This window comes from Antechinus flavipes, chromosome 2 (assembly GCF_016432865.1).
Source record: "Antechinus flavipes isolate AdamAnt ecotype Samford, QLD, Australia chromosome 2, AdamAnt_v2, whole genome shotgun sequence".
Classification (NCBI taxonomy): Eukaryota; Metazoa; Chordata; class Mammalia; order Dasyuromorphia; family Dasyuridae; genus Antechinus; species Antechinus flavipes.
In genome coordinates this window covers 187,447,652-187,469,726 of record NC_067399.1, presented here as the reverse complement: position 1 = coordinate 187,469,726, position 22,075 = coordinate 187,447,652, and the positions used below count along the sequence as shown (strand labels likewise).

General features: G+C 32.3%; 1 protein-coding gene across 1 annotated transcript in view; it reads right to left on the bottom strand.

Moving 5' to 3' along the window:
• The window catches only part of ERICH1 (glutamate rich 1), an 82,568-nt gene that overhangs the window by 47,509 nt on the left and 12,984 nt on the right, over nucleotides 1-22,075 (bottom strand). Inside the window, exons 2-3 of the mRNA XM_051976008.1 lie at nucleotides 12,940-13,062; nucleotides 848-982 (exon numbers count right to left, since the gene is read on the bottom strand). Coding sequence (XP_051831968.1) covers nucleotides 848-982; nucleotides 12,940-13,062 — 258 coding nt within the window. The remainder of the gene's footprint in view (nucleotides 1-847; nucleotides 983-12,939; nucleotides 13,063-22,075) is intronic.

The following is a 22,075-nucleotide window of genomic DNA, read 5'->3' as shown; positions in this document are numbered from 1 at the left end:
ATACCTAGCCTATCATAGCCTAGACTATCATAGCCTAGACTGCTGCTGTTGAAATGACAATTTATTTTTTCCCTTCCATTCAACAAGTATTTATATTAAGGGGCTGACCAGCTGCCTGGAACATAGACAAAACTAGTCAGGAAGATAGATATAGATTGGACTAGAAATTTTCTAGCAACATCAAATGCCAGGAACATGGGCAAGAGACCAGAAAAAACTCTTGACATTTAAATAGATGTGCTGCAAAAAGAGAAAGAACAAATCTATAGTTTAATTTTATTAAGTATTCTTTAAAAATAAAATATGCATGGCAATAAATCTAATGAAATTTATTATGAAAGGGAATATCTAACTTTTAATTTTATATGGTCACCTTTCATATATAATTAGTATTCACAAATATGCATAAACAAAACCATTACTAGACTGCTCAAAGAAACATATTTTTAGTGACATGAGATATTTTTAAAATTCATAAGCAGTACATTATAAGTATAGTATATGTATACACACACACACACTTTGAAATATTACAGTTGGATATTGAAATTATAAGAGCATATCTTTATAATTTTCATATCTTGTACTGCCCTCCTAAGATCATGATACTGTATCAAGATTAATAAGGCATAAATTAATATATTTATTATCATTACTTTATTAATTAATCATTTTTCTCTTCCAAATACCCTGAGTTTATTTACTTTAAACACGTTATTTTGAAAATTGGCCAACAATTATAACTGTGGTATAAAAGAAAGTTTAACTTTTAATATTTTGTAAAACAAAAATAATTAAACTTAAAAAACATCTCTATACTCAATGACCAACTGCTAAGACTCTTTACCTTCTGAGTCATCAGTGCTACTCGATTTTTCTGATTTTCTGGTATCAGTGAATTCTGGAGAATGTGGAACATATCCATCAGGAGGTGGGCTTACTGTATATATTTTTTTCTTGGGTTGGATCTTGTTTTCATCATCTATAAAAGAAAAAGAAAATTATCTTTATTTTGTATTATAAATTTAATTGGTTACTTATTTCATGTGATTGTCATTACAAGGTATATTATGTCAGCACACGGGTTATTTTTATAATTAAAGTCACTTTATTTTACTGATTTAACAATTAACAAGTATTATAATTAAGGACTTTCATAATCCAAACATTTTGCTATAAAATGAAATTGTCTATTTATACATCTAGAAAAGTTAGATCAATCAATAGTTACTTAAATATGTATCTTATCTAAGATTTAAATAGAAATATAACATATATGAAATTTTCACATGCCATTCAACACTGAATTCCAGTGCATGCCCATGTCAATATTTAGAAAAGAAATGGTCTATAAATCCTTAAGAATTATATATGTATATTTCTATAAAATGTCTACTCTATATCTACCTATAGATCTGTTTACTGAGGCAATAAGAAGATATTTTCTATTCCTCCATTAAAGTGCTACTTTCATACTTCATATGTATGCAGCTTTGTGGTCATATATTTAGTATGTATATTTCACTTGTGGGTCCAAAAAATGGCAGCCATATCCCAGTAAAACTGTCTTAGCAAATGGACTAAACCAGGTTGAGGGAAACCAACAGGACTTAAACCCTTTGGTGAGTTAGAGAGATGCCCTCTGGTAGGATGGGTAGATAGGAAAGATTTATTCCAATGGCCATCAAGGCTGCTGAACCAGGTATTGTGGAGTATTTAGAACCTGGTCAAACATTATCCTGTCAAGGCCATCTGCTGTATCCCAGGTCATCAACAGTCATCTTGACTTTTGTTTTGCCTTTATATTTTGGTGATTCTGGAGGAAAGGGGGCTGACAACTCTGCCCAATTCTGCCACCCAAATTCATATAGAAGTCGACATTATCCATACATCAACATCATGACGTCATTGAAAACAAAAGATGAATAACAATGTATTTACAAGTTAAGCTCCGACAAGTTCTACTAAGCGAAAAAGTTTTCAGGTAAAGATATGGTGATAAAATACATGTCTTCAGCAGCTCTGCTTGGTTTGAACGACAAAGAATATCCTCTTCCTTCCAGGATAAATGGATCACCTTAAATTTCATCATTATACCAAGTGACTCAGTTTCTGATATTCAATACTCTCAAATTATGAGTAACATAGTTTCAGACTAAACATATATCTGTGTTCTAATTCTTCATAAAATGGTAAACTATATAGAACATACATGACAATTATTTCTTCTGATTAACAAATGTTATCACATATGCCTAAGAAATGAACCTTGAATTTGGATTATTTGGTATTTTTATACTTCCTAGAATAGATTTAAAATGTTACTTAGTATCATTTAACATAATAATTATTTTTTAAAAAATTATTTTAATAATCACAAATAAATATAAAAATTATTTTATACAATAACTTACAAGTACTATTCAGTTCAGAAAAACTCAACTTTGTCTGTATTGCAAGAAAAACCTGCTTCCATGAAGCCAACAGGACATTCAACCATATATGATACTGCTTTAAAAAGGAAAAACCAAGATCAAAACAGAATCAAAACATATAGACACTTCTATAGGCACTTCCACACACATACAAGCACACACACATACACATAGATAGCTATTTATTTATACCCATTTAGATAGCTAAAAAAATATTCACATAAGGATTTTAAAAAAATAATTATAACTTTTTATTGACAGAACCCATACCAGGGTAATTTTTTACAGCATTATCCCTTGCACTCACTTCTGTTCCGATTTTTCCCCTCCCTCCCTCCACCCCCTTCCCCAGATGGCAAGCAGTCCTATACATGTTAAATATGTCACAGTATATCCTAGATACAATATAGGTGTGCAGAACTGAACAGTCCTCTTGTTGCACAGGAAGAATTGGATTCAGAAGGTAAAAATAATCTGGGAAGAAAAACAAAAATGCAAACAGTTTACACTCATTTCCCAGTGTTCTTTCTTTGGGTATAGCTGCTTCTGTCCATCATTGATCAACTGAAACTGAGTTAGATCTTCTCTTTGTTAAAGAAATCCACTTCCATCAGAATAATCCTCATACAGTATTGTTGTTGAAGTATATAATGATCTCCTGGTTCTGCTCATTTCACTTAGCATCAGTTCGTGTAAGTCTCTCCAAGCCTCTCTGTATTCATCCTGCTGGTCATTTCTTACAGAACAATAATATTCCATAACATCATATACCACAATTTACCCAACCATTCTCCAATTGATGTGCATCCATTCATTTTTCAGTTTCCAGCCACTACAAACAGGGCTGCCACAAACATTTTGGCACATACAGGTTCCTTTCCCTTCTTTAGTGTCTCTTTGGGGTATAAGCCCAGTAGTAACATTGTTGGATCAAAGGATATGCACAGTTTGATAACTTTTTGGGCATAATTCCAGATTGCTCTCCAGAATGGTTGGATTCATTCACAACTCCACCAACAATGCATCAGTGTCCCAGTTTTCCTGCATCCCCTCCAATATTCATCATTATTTTTTCCTGTCATCTTAGCCAATCTGACAGGTATGTAGAAGTATCCCAGAGTTGTCTTAATTTGCATTTCTCTGATCAATAGTGATTTGGAACATTCATATGAGTGGAAATAGTTTCAATTTCATCATCTGAAAACTGTCTATTCATATCCTTTGATCATTTATCAATTGGAGAATGGCGTGATTTCTTGTAAATCAGAGTCAGTTCTCTATATATTTTGGAAATGAGGCCTTTATCAGAACTTGTAACTGTGAAGATGTTTTCCCAGTTTGTTGCTTCCCTTCTAATCTTGTTTACATTAGTTTTGTTTGTACAAAGGCTTTTTAATTTGATGTAATCAAAATTTTCTATTTTGTGATTAATAATGGTCTCTAGTTCATCTTTGGTCACCAATTTCTTCCTCCTCCTCCACAAGTCTGAGAGATAAACTATCTTATGTTCCTCTAATTTATTAATAATCTCGTTCTTTATGCTTAAGTCATGGACTCATTTTGATCTTATCTTGGTGTATGGTGTTAAGTGTGGGTCCATGCCTAATTCTGCCATACTAATTTCCAGTTATCCCAGCAGTTTTTGTGAAATAATGAATTCTTATCCCAAAAGTTAGGATCTTTGGGTTTGTCAAACACTAGATTGCTATAGTTGACTATTTTGTCTTGTGAAATTAACCTATTCCACTGATCAACTAATCTATTTCTTAGATAATACCAAATGGTTTTGGTGACTGATGCTTTATAACATAGTTTTAGATCAGCTACAGCTAGGCCACCTTCATTAGATTTTTTTTTTCATTAATTTCCTTGAGATTCTCACTCTTTTGTTCTTTCATATAAATTTTATTGTTATTGTTTCTAGATCATTAAAATATTTTCTTGGAAGTCTGATTGGTATAGCACTAAATAAATAGATTAGTTTAGGGAATATTGTCATTTTTATTATATTCACTCGGCCTATCCAAGAGGATTTAATATTTTTCCAATTATTTAAATCTGACTTTATTTGTGTGGAAAGTTTTTTGTAATTTTGCTCATATAATTCCTGACTTTCCTTTGGTAGATAGATTCCCAAATATTTTATGCTGTTGACAGTTATTTTGAATGGAATTTCTCTTTGTATCTCTTGCTATTAGATTTTGTTGGTGATGTATAAAAATGCTGAGGATTTGTGGGGATTTATTTTGTATCCTGCTACTTTGCTAAAGTTATGAATTATTTCTAATAGCTTTTTAATAGAATCTCTGGGGTTCTCTAAGTATACCATCATATCATCTGCAAAGAGTGATAGTTTGGTTTCCTCATTGCCCACTCTAATTCCTTTAATCTCTTTCTCGACTCTTATTGCCAAGGTTAGTGTTTCTAATACAACATTGAATAATAATGGTGATAGTGGGCAACCTTGCTTCACCCCAGGTCTTACTGGGAAAGATTTCAGTTTTTCTCCATTGCATATGATGCTTACCGACAGTTTTAAATATATACTCCTGACTATCATTTATTCCTATCCTCTCAAGTGTTTTAATTAGGAATGGATGCTGGATTCTATCAAATGCTTTTTCTGCATCTGTTGAGATGATCATATGGTTTTTGTTAGTTTGGTTACTGATATAGTCAATTATGCTAATAATTTTCCTAATATTGAACCAGCCCTACATTTCTGGTACAAATCCTACTTGGTCAAAGTGTATTATCCTGGGGACGATTTTCTGTAATCTTTTTGCTAATATTTTATTTAAGATTTTAGTATCAAGGATTTTTTTTTTTTAATGGCAGAAGTCTCCAGAGAATAGAGAAAGCAACACATGAATTATGGCTGTTCACTTTCTCTTTTTATAGGAAATTTCTTTCTGATATGTGTTAACCAGTTTTACTTTTTCTTTTTAAACTTTTGCAAGGATTCTAGAAGAGTGATTGGTAGAAAAGGTGTTTTCTGTTATTTTAAATATAATCTATCCAAGCCAAAACTCATTATTCTTCCCTCCTCTAATCTTCCCCATTCCCAATTTTTCTCTTACTGTCAAAAGCAAGGCCAAAATCTCCAACTCACCCAGATTCACCACTCACGTGTCATTGACATGTCTCACTCACACTCAATTCATGTAACTCAACTGTTATCATCTTGTCAATTCTATCTTCACAACATCTCTCCTATACAATCTCTTCTCCACCCACAGCCACCACTCTGGCAATGATGGAGGCCCTCACTGATTTACAGCTGGGCTACTCCAATGACCTACTGGTTGATCTCCCTGACTTACCTTCCTTACTTCCTCCTGGTTTTCTTGACTTGCTTTAAGAAGACTCAGTTTGTGAAATGAGCAGAACCAAGAGATCATGATATACTTCAACAACGATACTGTATGAGGATGTATTCTGATGGACAGAATTAGCTACACCCAGCAGTGTTATTACTGGGCTTATATCCCAAAGAGATACTAAAGAAGGGAAAGGGACCTGTATGTGCTAAAATGTTTGTGGCAGCCCTGTTTGTAGTGACTAGACGCTGGAAAATGAATGGATGCCCATCAATTGGAGAAAGGTTGGGGAAATTATGGGATATGAATGTTATGGAATATTATTGTTCTGTAAGAAATGACCAGCAGGATGATCAGAGAGGCCTGGAGAGACTTACATGAACTGATGCTAAGTGAAATGAGCAGAACCAGGAGATCATTATATACCTCAACAACAATACTGTATGAGGATGTATTCTGATAGAAGTGGATTTCTTCGACAATGAGAAGATCTAACTCAGTTTCAATTGATCAATGATGGACAGAATCAGCTACATCCAGAAAAGGAACACTGGGAAATGAATGTGAACTATTCGCATTTTTGTTTTTCTTCCCGGGTTATTTTTTACCTTCTGAATCCATTCTCTCTATGCAACAAGAGAACTGTGCGGTTCTGCACACATATATTTTATCTAGGATATATTATAACATATTTAACATGTATAAGACAGCCTGTCATCTATGGGAGGGCGTGGGAAGGGAAAAGTTGAAACACAAGTGCATGCAAGGGATAATATTGTAAAAAATAACCCATGCATATGTTCTGTCAATAAAAAGTTATAATAAAAAAAAAAAAAAAAAAGAAAATGAGCTCCCAGAAAGTGAAGACTGTGTTTTTTGCCTCTTTTTTTTTTTTTTTTTTTTGGGGGGGGAGGAATCTCTATCATTTAACACAGGATCTAACAGACAGTAAGCGATGAATGAAAATGTGAAGTGACTAGATCACTGTCTCTACTTATTTTGAGATTTCTGAGTCTTTGTGCTTGGTTTAATAGGGGTTGGAGGGAGAACCAAAAGTGGGGAAGAAAATCTGACTCATTCCATGATTGTTATCAGCCTTGCCTATGAAGTACTGAACTTTGTGTGACTCACCTTGAGCATATGTGGAGGAAGAAAACTTGAAACTGCTGGGGGCCCCTTGTAATTTTTCAAGGATATGAAAATGTTAAGAGAATGCTATTTCCTGGAACATTTGGTATCTTTGCACCTCTGCTCCTTAGCCTTGGGAATATACAGACATTATATCACGTTTCACGTATACAAACCCCATTCCTTTATCTCCACTTACATTAAGAAATGGAACCTTTGCTCTACTTCCTACTTCTGTAGTTCCGGTTTATGCCATAAGGTCCCCCTCCCCTTACTAGTTATAACCTATATAAATCCCATTCTCTTGTTTGAGGTTGCCTGATTTGGGTACTTCCCTGCAGCCATTGGTTATATAAACTCTCCACTTAAATCCTATTGGTCGCATTCTCACATCTGTATTTCAGTATAACACCTAGATTCTAAGAAATGATGTCCTACACAGGGGGTCAAGAGTTTATATAAGTAACAAAGATGCATTTAAGCAACGCTTATACCTTCACGTTTTAATGTTGACATTAATAAAATCAGTTAAGTTTAAGAAGGATGCATATTTTTCCTTCACTTATTCTTAAATAATCACAGATCAGTACTTAACATAATCCTTACTATAGTAGAATCAAAGTGCTTTCCATCTTCTAATGGTTAAAACCTTTTTCCAGGGAGTAGATTTCCTATACACATAGGAACTTTGGAGCAATTTAGTATCAAAAATCCTTACAGATAAGTTTCTCCCTTACTTTGATCTTTTTTTTTTAATTATTATTAAAATGGCAAATAGTTTATTTATTCTGTTTTGGTAGTTAAAGAAAGAGATTATTATAGGGTTTTTTTTTTCTTATCAATTCCAATGTCCTGCTATGTTTCCTTTTTCCTTTGCCTCACTAAAGCAGAATGAAAAAAGAAAAGAAACATAATACTACTGATTTGAGTAAAACCCTATAATCTTCAGTTCCCACATCAATAGGTTTCATGGCCAGCTAACTAGCAAGTTTCATGAAATATTTAGATCCACAGTTCCCATCAAATATTTAAGTGCTAATCCTTTTACTAATTAATTTGTACTGACTGGTCCCTTAGGAACCATCACTCATAGGATCAAATACTTAAGTCTCTGAGAAAGACAACTTTCCTTAAAGGGCTGGGATTTAGAAAACCAAGCTAAAAGGGGCATACATAACTTTTAATGGTTCTAAAAAGAATATGGCAGTATTAGGAAGGCTGCATAACAAAATGGATATAGAGCCTGGAAGATCTCTTCCTCTTAATTTCTCTTAAGACACTTAAAATCTAAGTGACCAGATAAGTTATTTAACATCTCTGAGTAGTCTTATTTTCCTGATGTTACATAGGAATAAGAATAGTAGCTATGTTAGGTAGAAAGGAGTATAATGTACACAAAATCTTAACCAGTATTAAAGTGCTAAATAAATGAGTTACCATCATCATTATCATCTTGTTATTCTTCTCAACATAGTTCAGTAGAGTTCAGATACAAATATTTGTGAGATAAGGTACTATACTTCTATTTTTTAAATGTTTAATGTTCTGCAGATTGCTGTGCAGGTGAATAAAATTATCTTTTCTGCACCTGAATTAATGTGTTAGATACAATTTCTTACTTACTTACTTTCTTTTTTTTTTGGCTGAGGCAATCAGGATTAAGTGACTTGCCCAGGGACACATAGCTAGGAAGTGTTACATGTCTGAGGTCAGATTTGAACTCAGGTCCTCCTGACTTCAGGGGTGGTGTTCTACCTACTGTGCTATCTAGCTGCCCCTAATTTCATCTTTAGTAGATTCATTGAAAGAATCTTTGAAACAGCTCCAGAGTTCTGACAGAGTTATGGGATGATGAAGATTTCAGGAACTTTTTTGTTCCCACACAGCATCCATTTATTCCACTAGATCTTTATATTTTAAATGCTTTTCACTCCATATAAGTATAAAGATTTGGCATGGTATCATTTATTAAAAATGTTGTTCTTAAATTTTTACAAATCAATGTAATATCCAGGTGATTTTTATAATATTCTAGTTGCATTACCATTTATCTGTTAAACTCTCAAGGATACTTCAGTGTACATTTTTCATTTGTTTATTTAAAAAAAGGAGAGTAAAGCAATTATTGCTATATGATCATTATTGATAAATGAACAGTGATATTTATAAAGCAGAATATATCAAGTTTCTTAATATTTTATTTTATAGAAAAAATTCAAGAACAAGTAATTATTACCATAAATTCTTTCTTTTTTTGTACAAAGCCTAAAAGATTCTCTCTCTAGATTCATCTACATATATGTGTGTGTGTGTGTGTGTATAATTATTTAAAATATATAAATAAGCAAAATCTCTCTACATATAGTTCTAAATATGGAACCTAGTTTAATGTTAAAAGGAAAAAAAAGTAGAAAGTTAATAACCTGATTATTTCAATTAAATCGTTAATCTATAATCACTTACTCCAAATAAGAGATCCTCATTTATGGAGCATCTAGGTGGCATAGTGAATAGAGTGCCAGATCTGGAATTAGGAAGACTCTTTTTCCTGAGTTCAAATCTAGCCTGATTATTGGCACAAATCCTTATTTTCCTTCACTCCCCTCCCCTTCCAGTTATACTACTTTGGATATTGCCATCATGATCTAGAAACTGAAACCTCTTCATCCTGAAAGATCACTTTAGCCTAGAACTCATCTCATCAATACTCTCTGTCCCTAGGAATGCTCTTACTGATTGGAGGTACCTATATTTCAGTTTCCTTTCTGTATGTTGCTTTTTCCATTAAAATCAAAGCTTGCCTTTTGTCTTTCTTTGTATCTAGAGTGCCTTGCACATAGAAGATACTTAATAAATGTTTATTGATTAAATTAAGATATCTCCCACAGTATGAAACAAATATACATTTATTCATATATCAGATTACATACTTTGTTCTATAAATAAGAATATCATTCAATGTGAAAAAATCTATTTAATCAAGATTTCTATTTACCAGCAGAATAACACAGATTATCATGGGGACAAATGGAAAGTGCTTGTACAAAAAAATCTGTATTAAACAATCAATGACAGACATAAATCTGAAGTTGACACTATAGGGAAGGGGCAGAGGGGGGAGAGGAAGAGAAGACAGAGACAGAGAAACAGAAGAAAAGAGAAGAGAAAAAAAACATGCAGGGGAGGGTAAATTGACAAATTCTATCTTTTTTCCCCCTTTCCTAAAGCTTTTTAAACTTTGATTTTTAAAAGGACTGACATTAAGTTCTTATATTCTTTATTGTCATACTTTTCTAAAATAGGTTTTTACCGAAATTGTTTCTACATGGTCTAAATTTCCTTCATCTTTCCTCTTACTCTCTCAAAGAATCATCTCTTATAACTTTAAAAAGAAGACAAGAAAAACAAAACAAATCAAAATATTGAAAAAAATCTAAATGCATGTGATATCTCATATCTGTGAACCCTTATTTCATGAAAGAAAGTGGTATCTTGAGAGGGAGATGTTTTCTTATCTCCTTTTTGGGGCCAAATTTGATCTTCATAATAAATCTTAAAAAAAAAAAAAGCCTATATTTCCATGCTTCTCTGTATTTTATCACATTCATCATTTCTTATAGCATAATAATATGGAATTAATTCATGTACCATTATTTGTTTAATTATTCTCCAACCAATGAGTATTTACTTTGTTTCCAAGGTGGCAAATATGAAATTACATGACTGTCTTCTGATTTATTAATCAATCCCACCTTGAGGGATATCTCTGGGAAGTAATTCCTTGAGCAGAATCTTTGGGTCAATGGATATGGAAATTTTAGTTACTTTGCCTAATTCCAAATTGTTTTTCAAAATGGTTGCACCAATTCACAGTTCTACCAACAGTATAATCGTCTTCTAATATTTTCACAACTCCTTAAACACTGACTATTCCTATCTTTTGTCATTTTTGGAAATTTCCTGGTTGTGAGGTGAAAAATCAGTTGTTTTCATTTATATTTCTCTTATTGTTAGTGATTTAGACCATTCTTTCACATTATTGTTAATAGTTTGCATTTTTTTTTAGTACATTTTGTTCCCATCCTTTTATATGAACCTATTGGGGAATAGCTCTAAGTCTTAAAAATCTGTTAGTTATATATATCCTGTATCCCAAACCTTTATCTCAGAAATTTGATATAAAGACTTTTTCCCAATTGAATCATTCCCTTATCCTTGTTGCATTGGTTTTGTTTGTGAAGATATCTTTCAGTTTTATGTAACGAAACCTGTATTTTGTTTTGTCTATAATTTCAAAAAGTATAATTAAAAAAAATTCTTTTAGTATCTTTATGATATGATTTTTAATATAAAGGCTGCATATCTATTGAGAACTTATTGTAGATTATAGCATAAAGTGTTGATCAAAGCCCAATTTCTGCCAGACTGCTTTCAAGTTTTTGAGTTTATTGTAGATTGGGTTATTGAGTTTCATTGTTTCTGATTTTTCCTAGTCTAGTCTATTCCAATGTAGTTTCTTATGATTCATTTTTCTACTTAACTTCTCTGGGATTCAATTTCTTTCTCATGTAAAATGAGTAGGTTGAATTAGATTATTTCTTCTAGCTCTAAATCTATGCTATTATTATCTCATGATCACTTAGTTTGAAAAGACAATCCTTGACTTCAAGAAGCTTAAATTCTAATAGGGGAAGAAGACACATTAAAAGGAAATTGAAAAGCAGAAGATGGGAGTAGGATATGTCTATTTAAAATATATGTACTGATAGAATAACTCATAATAGTTGTTATCTGCACATTTTAGTCTAGAAAACAAATTCTTTATCACCTTGTTCCCTCTTCCCTCTCCCCCCAATGAACTGTTATGCTAACTCTTTTAAGAAGCTCCACAAGGGGCAGCTAGGTGATGCAGTGGATAGAGCACCAGCCCTGAAGTCAGGAAAACCTAAATTCAAATCTGATCTCAGACAATTAATACTTCCTAGCTGTGGGACCCTGGGCAAGTCACTTAACCTCAATTGCCTCACCAAAAAAAGCCAATCAACCAAACAAACAAAAAACCTAGAAGCTCCATAGAATTCTGCAGTTTGATATAATCAAGACAATATCATATACAAACAAGAATGAAGATTCAGAGAAATTCACCATGTATAGGAATCCCTCTTTCACTGAAATTCTTTACATAAACTAATACATATGAATTTAAATGAACAAAGATATCTCATGGTTGATTTCAAATGGAAGTTAAAAGCTTAAAAAAAAACCCTAACCAGATTATAAGTTATTTTCACATGTAAAATCATCTGGAGCAGGGCTTCGTAAACTTTATCCATTTGCAAACCTTTTTTGTCCAGGAAATTTTTTACATGTATATAGTTATATAACTATATAGTCATATATTCATATATATACTGTGTATATAGTTACATAAAAATGTACAAATCAAACATTGATAATAAATTATAAAGAAATTCATTTTAAAACAATTATTATACATATAATTTTACTACTTATTAAAGATGAAAGCAAATTTGCACACTAATGAGATGGATATATGTATTTATTTTTATACAAAGAATAAAATCTTGGCAGAATATTTGATACTTCTTACTACTGCCAAATTTTCGTGACCCCCACATTCAGTTACACAACTGTTTAAGAAGCTTTACTCTAGAGCAAACTTGATGTTACTGAACGTACCTGTATTATTTTGATCTAGATTTTTATATAAATTGATCTTAAAATATTTCACCATTAAAAGTTTTTTTCTTATAAAGCTAATAACTTCAGTTAAGAAAACATGTAAGATCAGATACATGCTTCTTAATAATTAAATGGTAAGGGGAAGCTAGGTGACGCAGTGCATAGAGCATCAGCCTTGAAGTCAGGAGGACCTAAGTTCAAATCTGACCTTAGACATTTAACACTGTCTAGCTGTGTGATCTGGGACAAGTCACTTAACCCTGATTGCCTCAGCCAAATAATAATAATAATAATAATTAAATGGTAAAAGAAAAAATATCTGAAGATAAAACATTGTCTGCATATAACAATACCTGCTGAAGGCTGATCTTTACTTGGTTCTAGTTCTGGTTTTGAGGAAGAAGTCTCTGTTGTAGTCTGAAGTTGCTGATTTGAAACAGATGGATATAGTCTCTTCAACACTTTTTCAACGAACACTGGAAAGGATAATAAATTTTAAAAATGAAAGTTTTGTCCAGATTATATGTCTTTTAAAAATAATAATTCATATTTTAAAGAATTGCAGATGGAATGTTTTCATATTTTCCCTATATAGGTTTCTTCCTATCTTTTATATTTAATCAATTTTTCTCCCTTAATGGCCCTGTTTCTTAATGATTCTTTTAGCTGAAATATAGCAAGCCAATTATTAACTAAAAATTTTCTGAATTTATGGATTTGGTATAGTTTAGTGCTAACTAAATGCTACTTTGGGAAAGCACATGTCTGAGTACTAGCTCATAAAGACAACAGGATTTCAAGATTATATCAAAGACTAGTGACTTTTTATTTTAGCTCTCATGACTTCAAAAAAATATTTGCATACACACTTTTATTCAGAGGGCAAGGGCAGGAGAAAATAAAGTCAGGATGAAAAGCGTAATACATCCAGTTCCTAACAATACTAGTCAAGTTTGCCCTCAGACATCTTCCCAATGTAATATAAACTAACTTAATAAAACTATAATTAAGGAAAAATTCCAGAATAAGTAAGATAGTCTTAACAAATATGTTGAGATTTTAAAAAATCTTGTTTTAGTTTACTTCCTCAACTGAAAGGAGAAAATATTGTCAAAAATGAATAGATTTTTCCACTTTAAGTGTTTTAATGATCAAGTACTAATTTTGAAGAGCTTTTTACAAGATTAACATCAAAGAATTTGTAATTACATTAAAGAATAAAGAACAATCCTGCACAAGATAAACTTGAAATCTAGTTAGAAATATAAGATATGCAAACAAACAATGTAAATCCACTTAAAAAGCAGCACCAGAATAAATGGTTACATGGCAAGTATACTAAGTGCAATTTATTAATTTTTTTCATTAAATATATGCATTCAATTCAATTTAATAAACATTTATTAAGCATTTACTATGCACTGGGCACTATGTTAAGCACTGGGGATACAAATAAGATAAAGAAAGTCTATGCCCTATCTATCCAGAATCTGCACAAGGATGAGGGTATTCTGATATTTCATGCTAGAGATGACAATCTTTGGTAAAACAGTAGCTCAAGGAAACCCTGAATCCAAGACCTTTTTGTCAGTAGGTAAGCCTTTTGGAGATATGGATGGTCATTGAATTAATCAGAATTCTTCAACTATTTTTCTTTACAATATTGCAGATCTTGAATAAATTGTTCTCCTACTTCTATTCACATTACTTCAAAAGTTAATATCAAGATTTATAAAAATGTCTCTTTAATAATTTCTAATAGCGAAATGATATTCTATTCATATTCACATACACCAATTTGTTTAGCCATGGCGAAAATGCAATATAGCAAACATGGTTTATAGCAATACTATATTAAAAGTTCAGATGAGGATTGTTACCATAAAATTAGAATTTTATAAATTTTTATTTTTTATCATGTCTTTTTTCCTATTGATTTTTCTATGTTTCACACAAATAATAGGCCTTTCAAGTAAAAGTAGAATTAAGGTTCAAAATTGGAACTCATAGTAATGACTTTACAAAACCAAATCAGATATTGCCTTGCTCTTCTCTCCCCCCCCCCCCCACAGAAAGTGACAAAATAAGTTTTCCAGAATACATACATATACAATAACTGCAGCTCTCAAGTTACAATTCAATGTTTCTAAGAAATGTTGACTATGTTTATCCATTTTTATGACACCACTATTACCATTAGTACATTATTAATAGTAGGCTATTGTGTTACAGTAGTTTCAAGGTTAATTGAATTTCTTGCATCTTTTTCTGGGGGAAATTCAGTTTATTTTTAACATACATAGTCTATTTAACCAAACCTTGATTAACCAAAAGAACCTATTCTGTAACTATAGCCAATAGATTAACTATATGAGCAAGTGAAGTTGAAACTAAGCAATTAAAGGCCAAGGAGACCAGTATTTTAAAAGATGTTTGTTTTTGCTTGGGGGAAGAAAAAAAAAATAAAACAGAAGGAAAAGAAGGGTTAGGAAAATTTTTTAACAGGCAAATTGAAGAGGCATGATGTTTCTTACTATGTTTTCCCAAAATGCTGAGTCTTCTACCTCTCTTCTTTTTCTCTTTTGGTATTAGTAAAGGATATTCCCTTCAAGATTCCTTAGGTTTTAGTGAAGGATTTTGAAAACATATGCTAGAACACAACTATTTTAGTTAAATCAATGATAAACCTTTGCAGGAAGTTTGGTGCTGACCTTCACAGAGTTTCCTCATTGAAATCACAAGTCCAGGTCCTGCTCCTTAATAGTGTATCAATACAGTCATTAAATATTTTAATGTAAATACCATTGCCCTATACTGTTAACTTCAGTCTTAAAGATATTTTTGTTAGTAAAAACATAACCTTTTCAGCATAGATTTAAGACCAATAAAATATTATTTTAGATAAAAAAGAACGTTCCACATAGTAAAGATCTTTTTCCTTAGAAATTATACACTTAAAATGAGATGCAATTAGACTGAGACACAACCTAACGGTAAATATGTCAAATTCTTTAATAACTAAAAGGCTATGCAAAATATATGAAACCATATGAAACATCTATTCAAAAGTTTTTCATAATGACTATAGATGTGCTGATAGTTTTAATTTTTATATGGTTCAAGTACACCAATTAAATGACTTATCAAGAAGGTCCTATTTATTTGCCAAATCTTTTTCTGAATTTTTGATTATTAAACAAAAATATTTTTTAAAATATCTATCAACACAGTCATATTAATGATATAATAATAATAATAATAATAACCTCATAGCTGTATTTTATAATAATTCTTGAGACAATGGATATTCTTTCAGATGAGCTAAAATGCAAATCCTTGAATCTTGTATAATCTAAAATCATGATAAAATCATATCATTTATATACTACAAAAAGGGAAATTACATTTAATAGCAAATCAAATTGTTATACTGAATAATTCCCAATGCCCTGAAAACTGGGAGAGATCATTAAAAAAAAGCAAAAATAGTTCTCAAGAACCTACCTAATGTATATGAATAATATTAAAAAATATGAATGTTTTAAATTAGTAGGCAAATTTAATTTAAGTAAACCAACTTAAATCACTAGTCTAAGAAAATTTTTGTTCTACAAATCACATTCTTAATATCGAGATTTATCTTTTTCATATCTAAAAAGTACAGACTATGAAAGTTTTAAAGAAGAAGTTTAATTGGATGCATTTCTAGATTAATTTCATGGCTATATTTATGTGAAATCACTCAGAAGTGAACCCTTAATAAATCAAAAGGATAATTATGTTAATTTATGACACCCCAAATTAAGAAAATAAGCATTCAAACAGCAAATACTTGAATAGCTTAATTTACCTAAATCAATTCCACATATCCTATGTTCTCCAGCAACAACACGCAGTGATTTTTAATGTACACATACATATACACATGTAAGTTACTGAATTTTTAAGCTAAAATTAATTTGAAACATTTTAGCTTATTTCATCAGGTCCAAAAGAGAAATAAACTAAATTATCATTAGTGTGCATAATAACTAACAGAGACTAGCCTTCTGACACCTATAAACATCTGGAGTTAACTCCAAAACTAGTAGTAACCCATAAAATTTCTTTTTGGCAGGAAGGAGCAAGCCCTAAGAAGCAAACAATAAAACCAGCTAAAAATCAATGACCTTAACATTACAATTGCTATGCTGTGGGCGTAGTTAGTTCACTGACCAGAGAGAGAGAACAATTTAATTAAATGACCTTTATGTATCTTTTAAAATTTTACAATGTCCCAGACAATCATTATCTCATTTAAGTTTCAAAACAATTCTTTAATACAGATACTACAAGTATCATTCTTCCTATTTTATATCTATGAAAATTGGAGCCCAGTTTTCAGAGACTAACAGTTGCTGTGAGGTAAAATTTGAACCCAAATCTTCCTAATTCCATTTATATCATGGAGCAACTCATAAAAAGAAGCCTAGCTGGCTGCCAGTCTTTGAAAGGTCTGTTATTTGTGTGAAACATAGAAAAAGCAATAGGAGAAAAGACATGATAAAAAATAAACTGAAAATAAGTGGGAAGAGGACAGCAGTGATTACTCATCTTTATATCATCAGAGCTATTAGTATATTGGACATTCATAATAAATATTTGTTGAGTAAAAAAATAAAGCATTGGCAATCACAGATATTAAAAGGCAAGCAACAGATGTTCTAACAGCAAAGAAGGAAATCAACAACAGAAAGGGAAGACAAAATAACTGTAGTCTGGGGAAGCAAACAACTTACTATACTTCAATAGTTCCAGAAAGTATAGCCATTAACAGGTACCTCTACTCATGTGGCAGGTATGAATATCCAGGGGCAAAAATTGTCACCTATAGAGGGTACATAACATCACTACATGCAGGGGAAGAAGAAGAGGCAGAAGACCTATGTCATATGCTAGCTACTTCTGTGGTTATAGTCAAATGAGTCAATAAGCACAAATTGGCTATATGCCAGACAGAAGATACAAAAGAAACCCAAGTCCCTGCTTTTGAGCTCACAATCTAATGGGTGAGATAATATGCAAACAACTATGTACAAGCAAGTTATATATAGTAGGGTTTTTAAAACTTTCACTTGTGATCCCCTTTCACCTAAGAAATTTTTATATGACCCCAGATGTACAGGTATTTAAATTGTATACAAATCAAGCATTTGCTGATAATAAATCATAATTTTGTGACCACCGCATTCAGTTGTGAGATCTCTTATGGGATTGTGATCCATAGTTTAAGAAGCTGGGATAGGATAAATAGGAAATAATAAAGGGCAAGTATTTTTTTTTAATTTTATTTTATTTAATAATAACTTTGTATTGACAGAATCCATGCCAGGGTAATTTTTTACAACATTATCCCTTGCACTCGCTTATGTTTCGTTTTTTCCCCTCCCTCCCTCCACCCCCCCCCCCAAGATGGCAAGCAGTCCTATATATGTTAAGTATGTTGCAGTATATCCTAGATACAATACATATTTGCAGAACCGAACAGTTCTCCTGTTGCACAGGGAGAATTGGATTCAGAAGGTAAAAATAACTCGGGAAGAAAATCAAAAATGCAAATAGTTCACATTCGTTTCCCAGTGTTCCTTCTCTGGGTGTAGCTGTCTCTGTCCATCATTTATCCATTGAAACTCAGTTAGGTCTCTTTGTCATAGAAATCCTCTTCCGTCAGAATACATCCTCATACAATATTGTTGTCGAAGTATATAATGATCTTCTGGTTCTGCTCATCTCACTTAGCATCAGTCCATGTAAGTCTCGCCAGTCCTCTCTGTATTCATCCTGCTGGTCATTTCTTACAGAGAATAATATTCCATAACATTCATATACCACAATTTACCCAGCCATTCTCCAATTGATGGGCATCCATTCGTTTTCCAGTTTCTAGCCACTACAAACAGGGCTGCCACAAACATTTTGGCACATAAGGTTAAAGGGAAAGTATTCGAAAAAAGGAGGATCCAGACAGGCTTCCTATATTAGGTGGGAATTAGCTAGGACTTGGAAGCTAGGAGGTAAGTTGAAAAAAGATAACATTCTAAATATAAAGGCACTCCAGTGAAAATGACCCAAACTAAGAGATGGAATGTCTTGTTCAAGGCCGATGTCACTGGGATAATGAAGGTGTGTGTGTATGTTGTGAAATCTAAGACTAGAAAGCTATGTAGGGGTGTTAGATTATGAATGACTTTGAATGTCAGAGTAATTTGTATTTGATCCTGGAGATCCCCTGAAATTTACTGTGTAAGGAATTGGGGGTGGGGTGATGTGGTTGGACTTGAGCTTTGTGGCTGAGTAGGGAATAGGGAGAGATTTGTAACAGGCAGACCGACCAGCAGACGACTTCAGTAGGCCAGATGTGAGGTAGAGGGTTTGTATGAGAATGACAGTAGGATCAGAGGAGACTTAAGGGATGTATTCAAGAAATATTGCAAAGGTGAAATTGACAGGCCTAGATATGAGGGTGGGGGTGAGAAAGTGAAATGTTGAGAGCTTGGAATTCTAGAAGTATGGGGAAGTTAACAAAGGTAGAATTTTTTTGGGAGAAAAGACAATTAATTTAGTGTTTTTTTTTTTTTTGTTTTGTTCTATTTTGTCTTGTTTTGCATATTGAGCTTAAGATGTCTACCAGACGTTCAGATCAAGTTATCTAGCAGAAAATTGGAAATGTAAGTCTGGAGGTCAGCAGACTGGTTAAGACTGTGTAGGGAGATTTGAAAAATCATCAGTACAGAAATGATAATTGAATTCATGGGAACAGAGGAGATCACCAAGTCAAATAGCACAAAGAAAAAAGGATCCAAGATAGAAGCTTGTGGGACACCTTGGATTAATTAGTATGACCTGGATGGCAATTCACCAAATGAAGAAATACTGAGGAGCATTCACATAAGAAAGAAGGGAACCAAGAGAGAGTAGTGTTAACAAAACCTAGAGAGACAAGAGTATCAGCAATCAGAGGGTAACTGACAATGTCAAGAACAGCAGAGAAATCAAAGGAGGATAAGGCAGATAAAAACTGCACAAAATAATATAATTTACAATATTCATAAGGAATGATCCTGAGTTTCTAAAAAAAAGTTACATCATGTTTTTTATACATTTTATACAAAGGAAACAATCTTTTTGGAAAAGTTTCTCTCTGAAAAATAATTAAAATAAAGTTCTACTTTAGTAAAGTTCTGCTTTTAGGATTAAAGGATACTTGGATAAACCTATGTTTATAAAAAAGCCTAATTCCCCGATGTCAGTTAGCTTAAGGTTTTGCTCAAGTCACACTTAGAAAATCTTTTTTTTGTTTTATCCCATATAGGTTCTTAATTTAAAACAAATGAATTCAAATGACTTAAGTTTTCCATATTTATAAAAGCATATACATCATCATGAGAGACCTAAATCCTTTTCTTTCCACTCTGCCCTAGGTACAATTATTTAGGATATACATGGCCATTTGGTTCACTGTAAAACATGATAAATTCATGAAGCTGGGAAAGGAAATGATCTGAGGAAGTGTGAATTTCTGAGTTGATTTTATCTTACAAAATGATGCATTTTGGAGATCACTAAGTCCAGAAAAGGAGACAAGTAGCAAGCGATGAGAATTCTGAGTGCCCTCCTTAAATGGTGGAGGATCAAGAAGGAGCTCTGAGATGTTTACTTTCCACCCTTTCCAACCAGAGACAGGGAGGGGTCTCAGAGGCAGGTGTACTTAGGTAGTGTGAATTTCAAGTTGATTTCATCTTGCAAAATGATGAGTTTTTAGAGATAACAAAATCCAGAAAAATTGCTGACTAGGAAATGGTGAGAATTCCCTGGGTGTCTCAATGATGGAGGATCTTTTACAATGTCCATCCTCTACATTCTCCAAAGGAAGGTAAAGATCCTAAAGGCAGGGAGTCTAAAACTTCTAAAACTCCTAAAACTAGTGTATCTTATTTTTAGGTCTATATATTTCCTGCAGATTCTAACCACCTGGTTGGAGGCATTTGCAATACAATCCTAGGAAGAGAAATGCTTGCTTAGCAAATATAGTTTCCTATTGTGTTTCCTCAGGGGGAAAAAAAATTAAGAAGCCCATTTCTCACCAAATACGTTATAAAACTTCCTTCTCCTATCCCCATAACATGGAAATTCTTTGAGTCTTTTAATTTTATTTGATAAACTAGAACATACTATTCTTCTCTCTCCTCCACCAACATTTCAGTCCCTTCCCTCTACTGCTCTTATCCTAATCTCTTAGTCTATTTACTGAGAAAAGAAAAAAAAAAAAAACTACTATTACTTCTCTATTCCCCTCTCTCTCTTTCCTTCTCTCAATACTCAAAGGATTTCTCATTCAGTTAAACTTTATGGATATCAATTTATTTTAAGGGGAACACAAGATTTTATACTTCTTTTTCCTTTTTCTGACTCCTTATATCCTTTGTATTCTAATCTCTCTTTGGAGAATTGATTATGACAATGTCAAGAACTGCAGAGAAATCAAAGGAGGATAAGGCAGATAAAAACTGCACAAAATAATATGATAATTTACAATATCAAAACCAACTAATATTATAAGCAGTAGGAAGAACGAAACCAAATAACACAAAACCATAAACAGTCACACAAGATTATGTAGCAATTAATAAAAGGAAAGCTTGAACTTTGATATGCCAACAAGCAAAAGACCTTGGAAATAATTTATGTAATATTGGACTTAAAAATCTCAGAAAAATAAACATGTTCATTTATTCTGAATTATTATATTCAATTTTATAAGATAAATTAATTAAAATATTTATTTATTCAATATTATATAACATTTATGCAAACATCAAATAGCTATAGAAATAGAAATCTCTATTAAGAAATCAACTTAATTTCCACTTCATATCTAGCAGAGTAGTAAAAATAAAAAAGATGAAAATGGCAGTTGTTGGAGACATATGATCACAGATCTAGAGTTGGATGAAACCTTGGAGACCATCTAGTCTAGTCTCTAAATGTGTACCCAGACTCAAAAAGGATTAAGTGACTTACTCAAATAAGTATGTGTGTATATGTATATGTACACACACGTGTCTCTCTGCCAGACATTCTGTCTATTGTGCTACTTGTCTGACCATATATGTGAATATATGTGTGCATGTATATATGCATCTATCTCTCTATATATGTGTGTGTATCTTTCGCACTTTCTCTACAAACACACATATCTAATTCTCCACGATATACCACCTCTTTGTAATGGATAGCAGGTTTCATCATTGGTCTTATGAAATTATGAAATATACTTACAATTTTTTTATAACTTTCATGATTGTTTTTACAATATTGCTATTATTTTAAAATAAATTTAAACTGATATTTTCTGCTTTTTACATCAGCACAGTATTTCATGAATTCTTCTCCTAGTTCTACCTCCCTGAGAGCCATCCCATATGACAAGTAGCATTTTAGAGCTCAAAA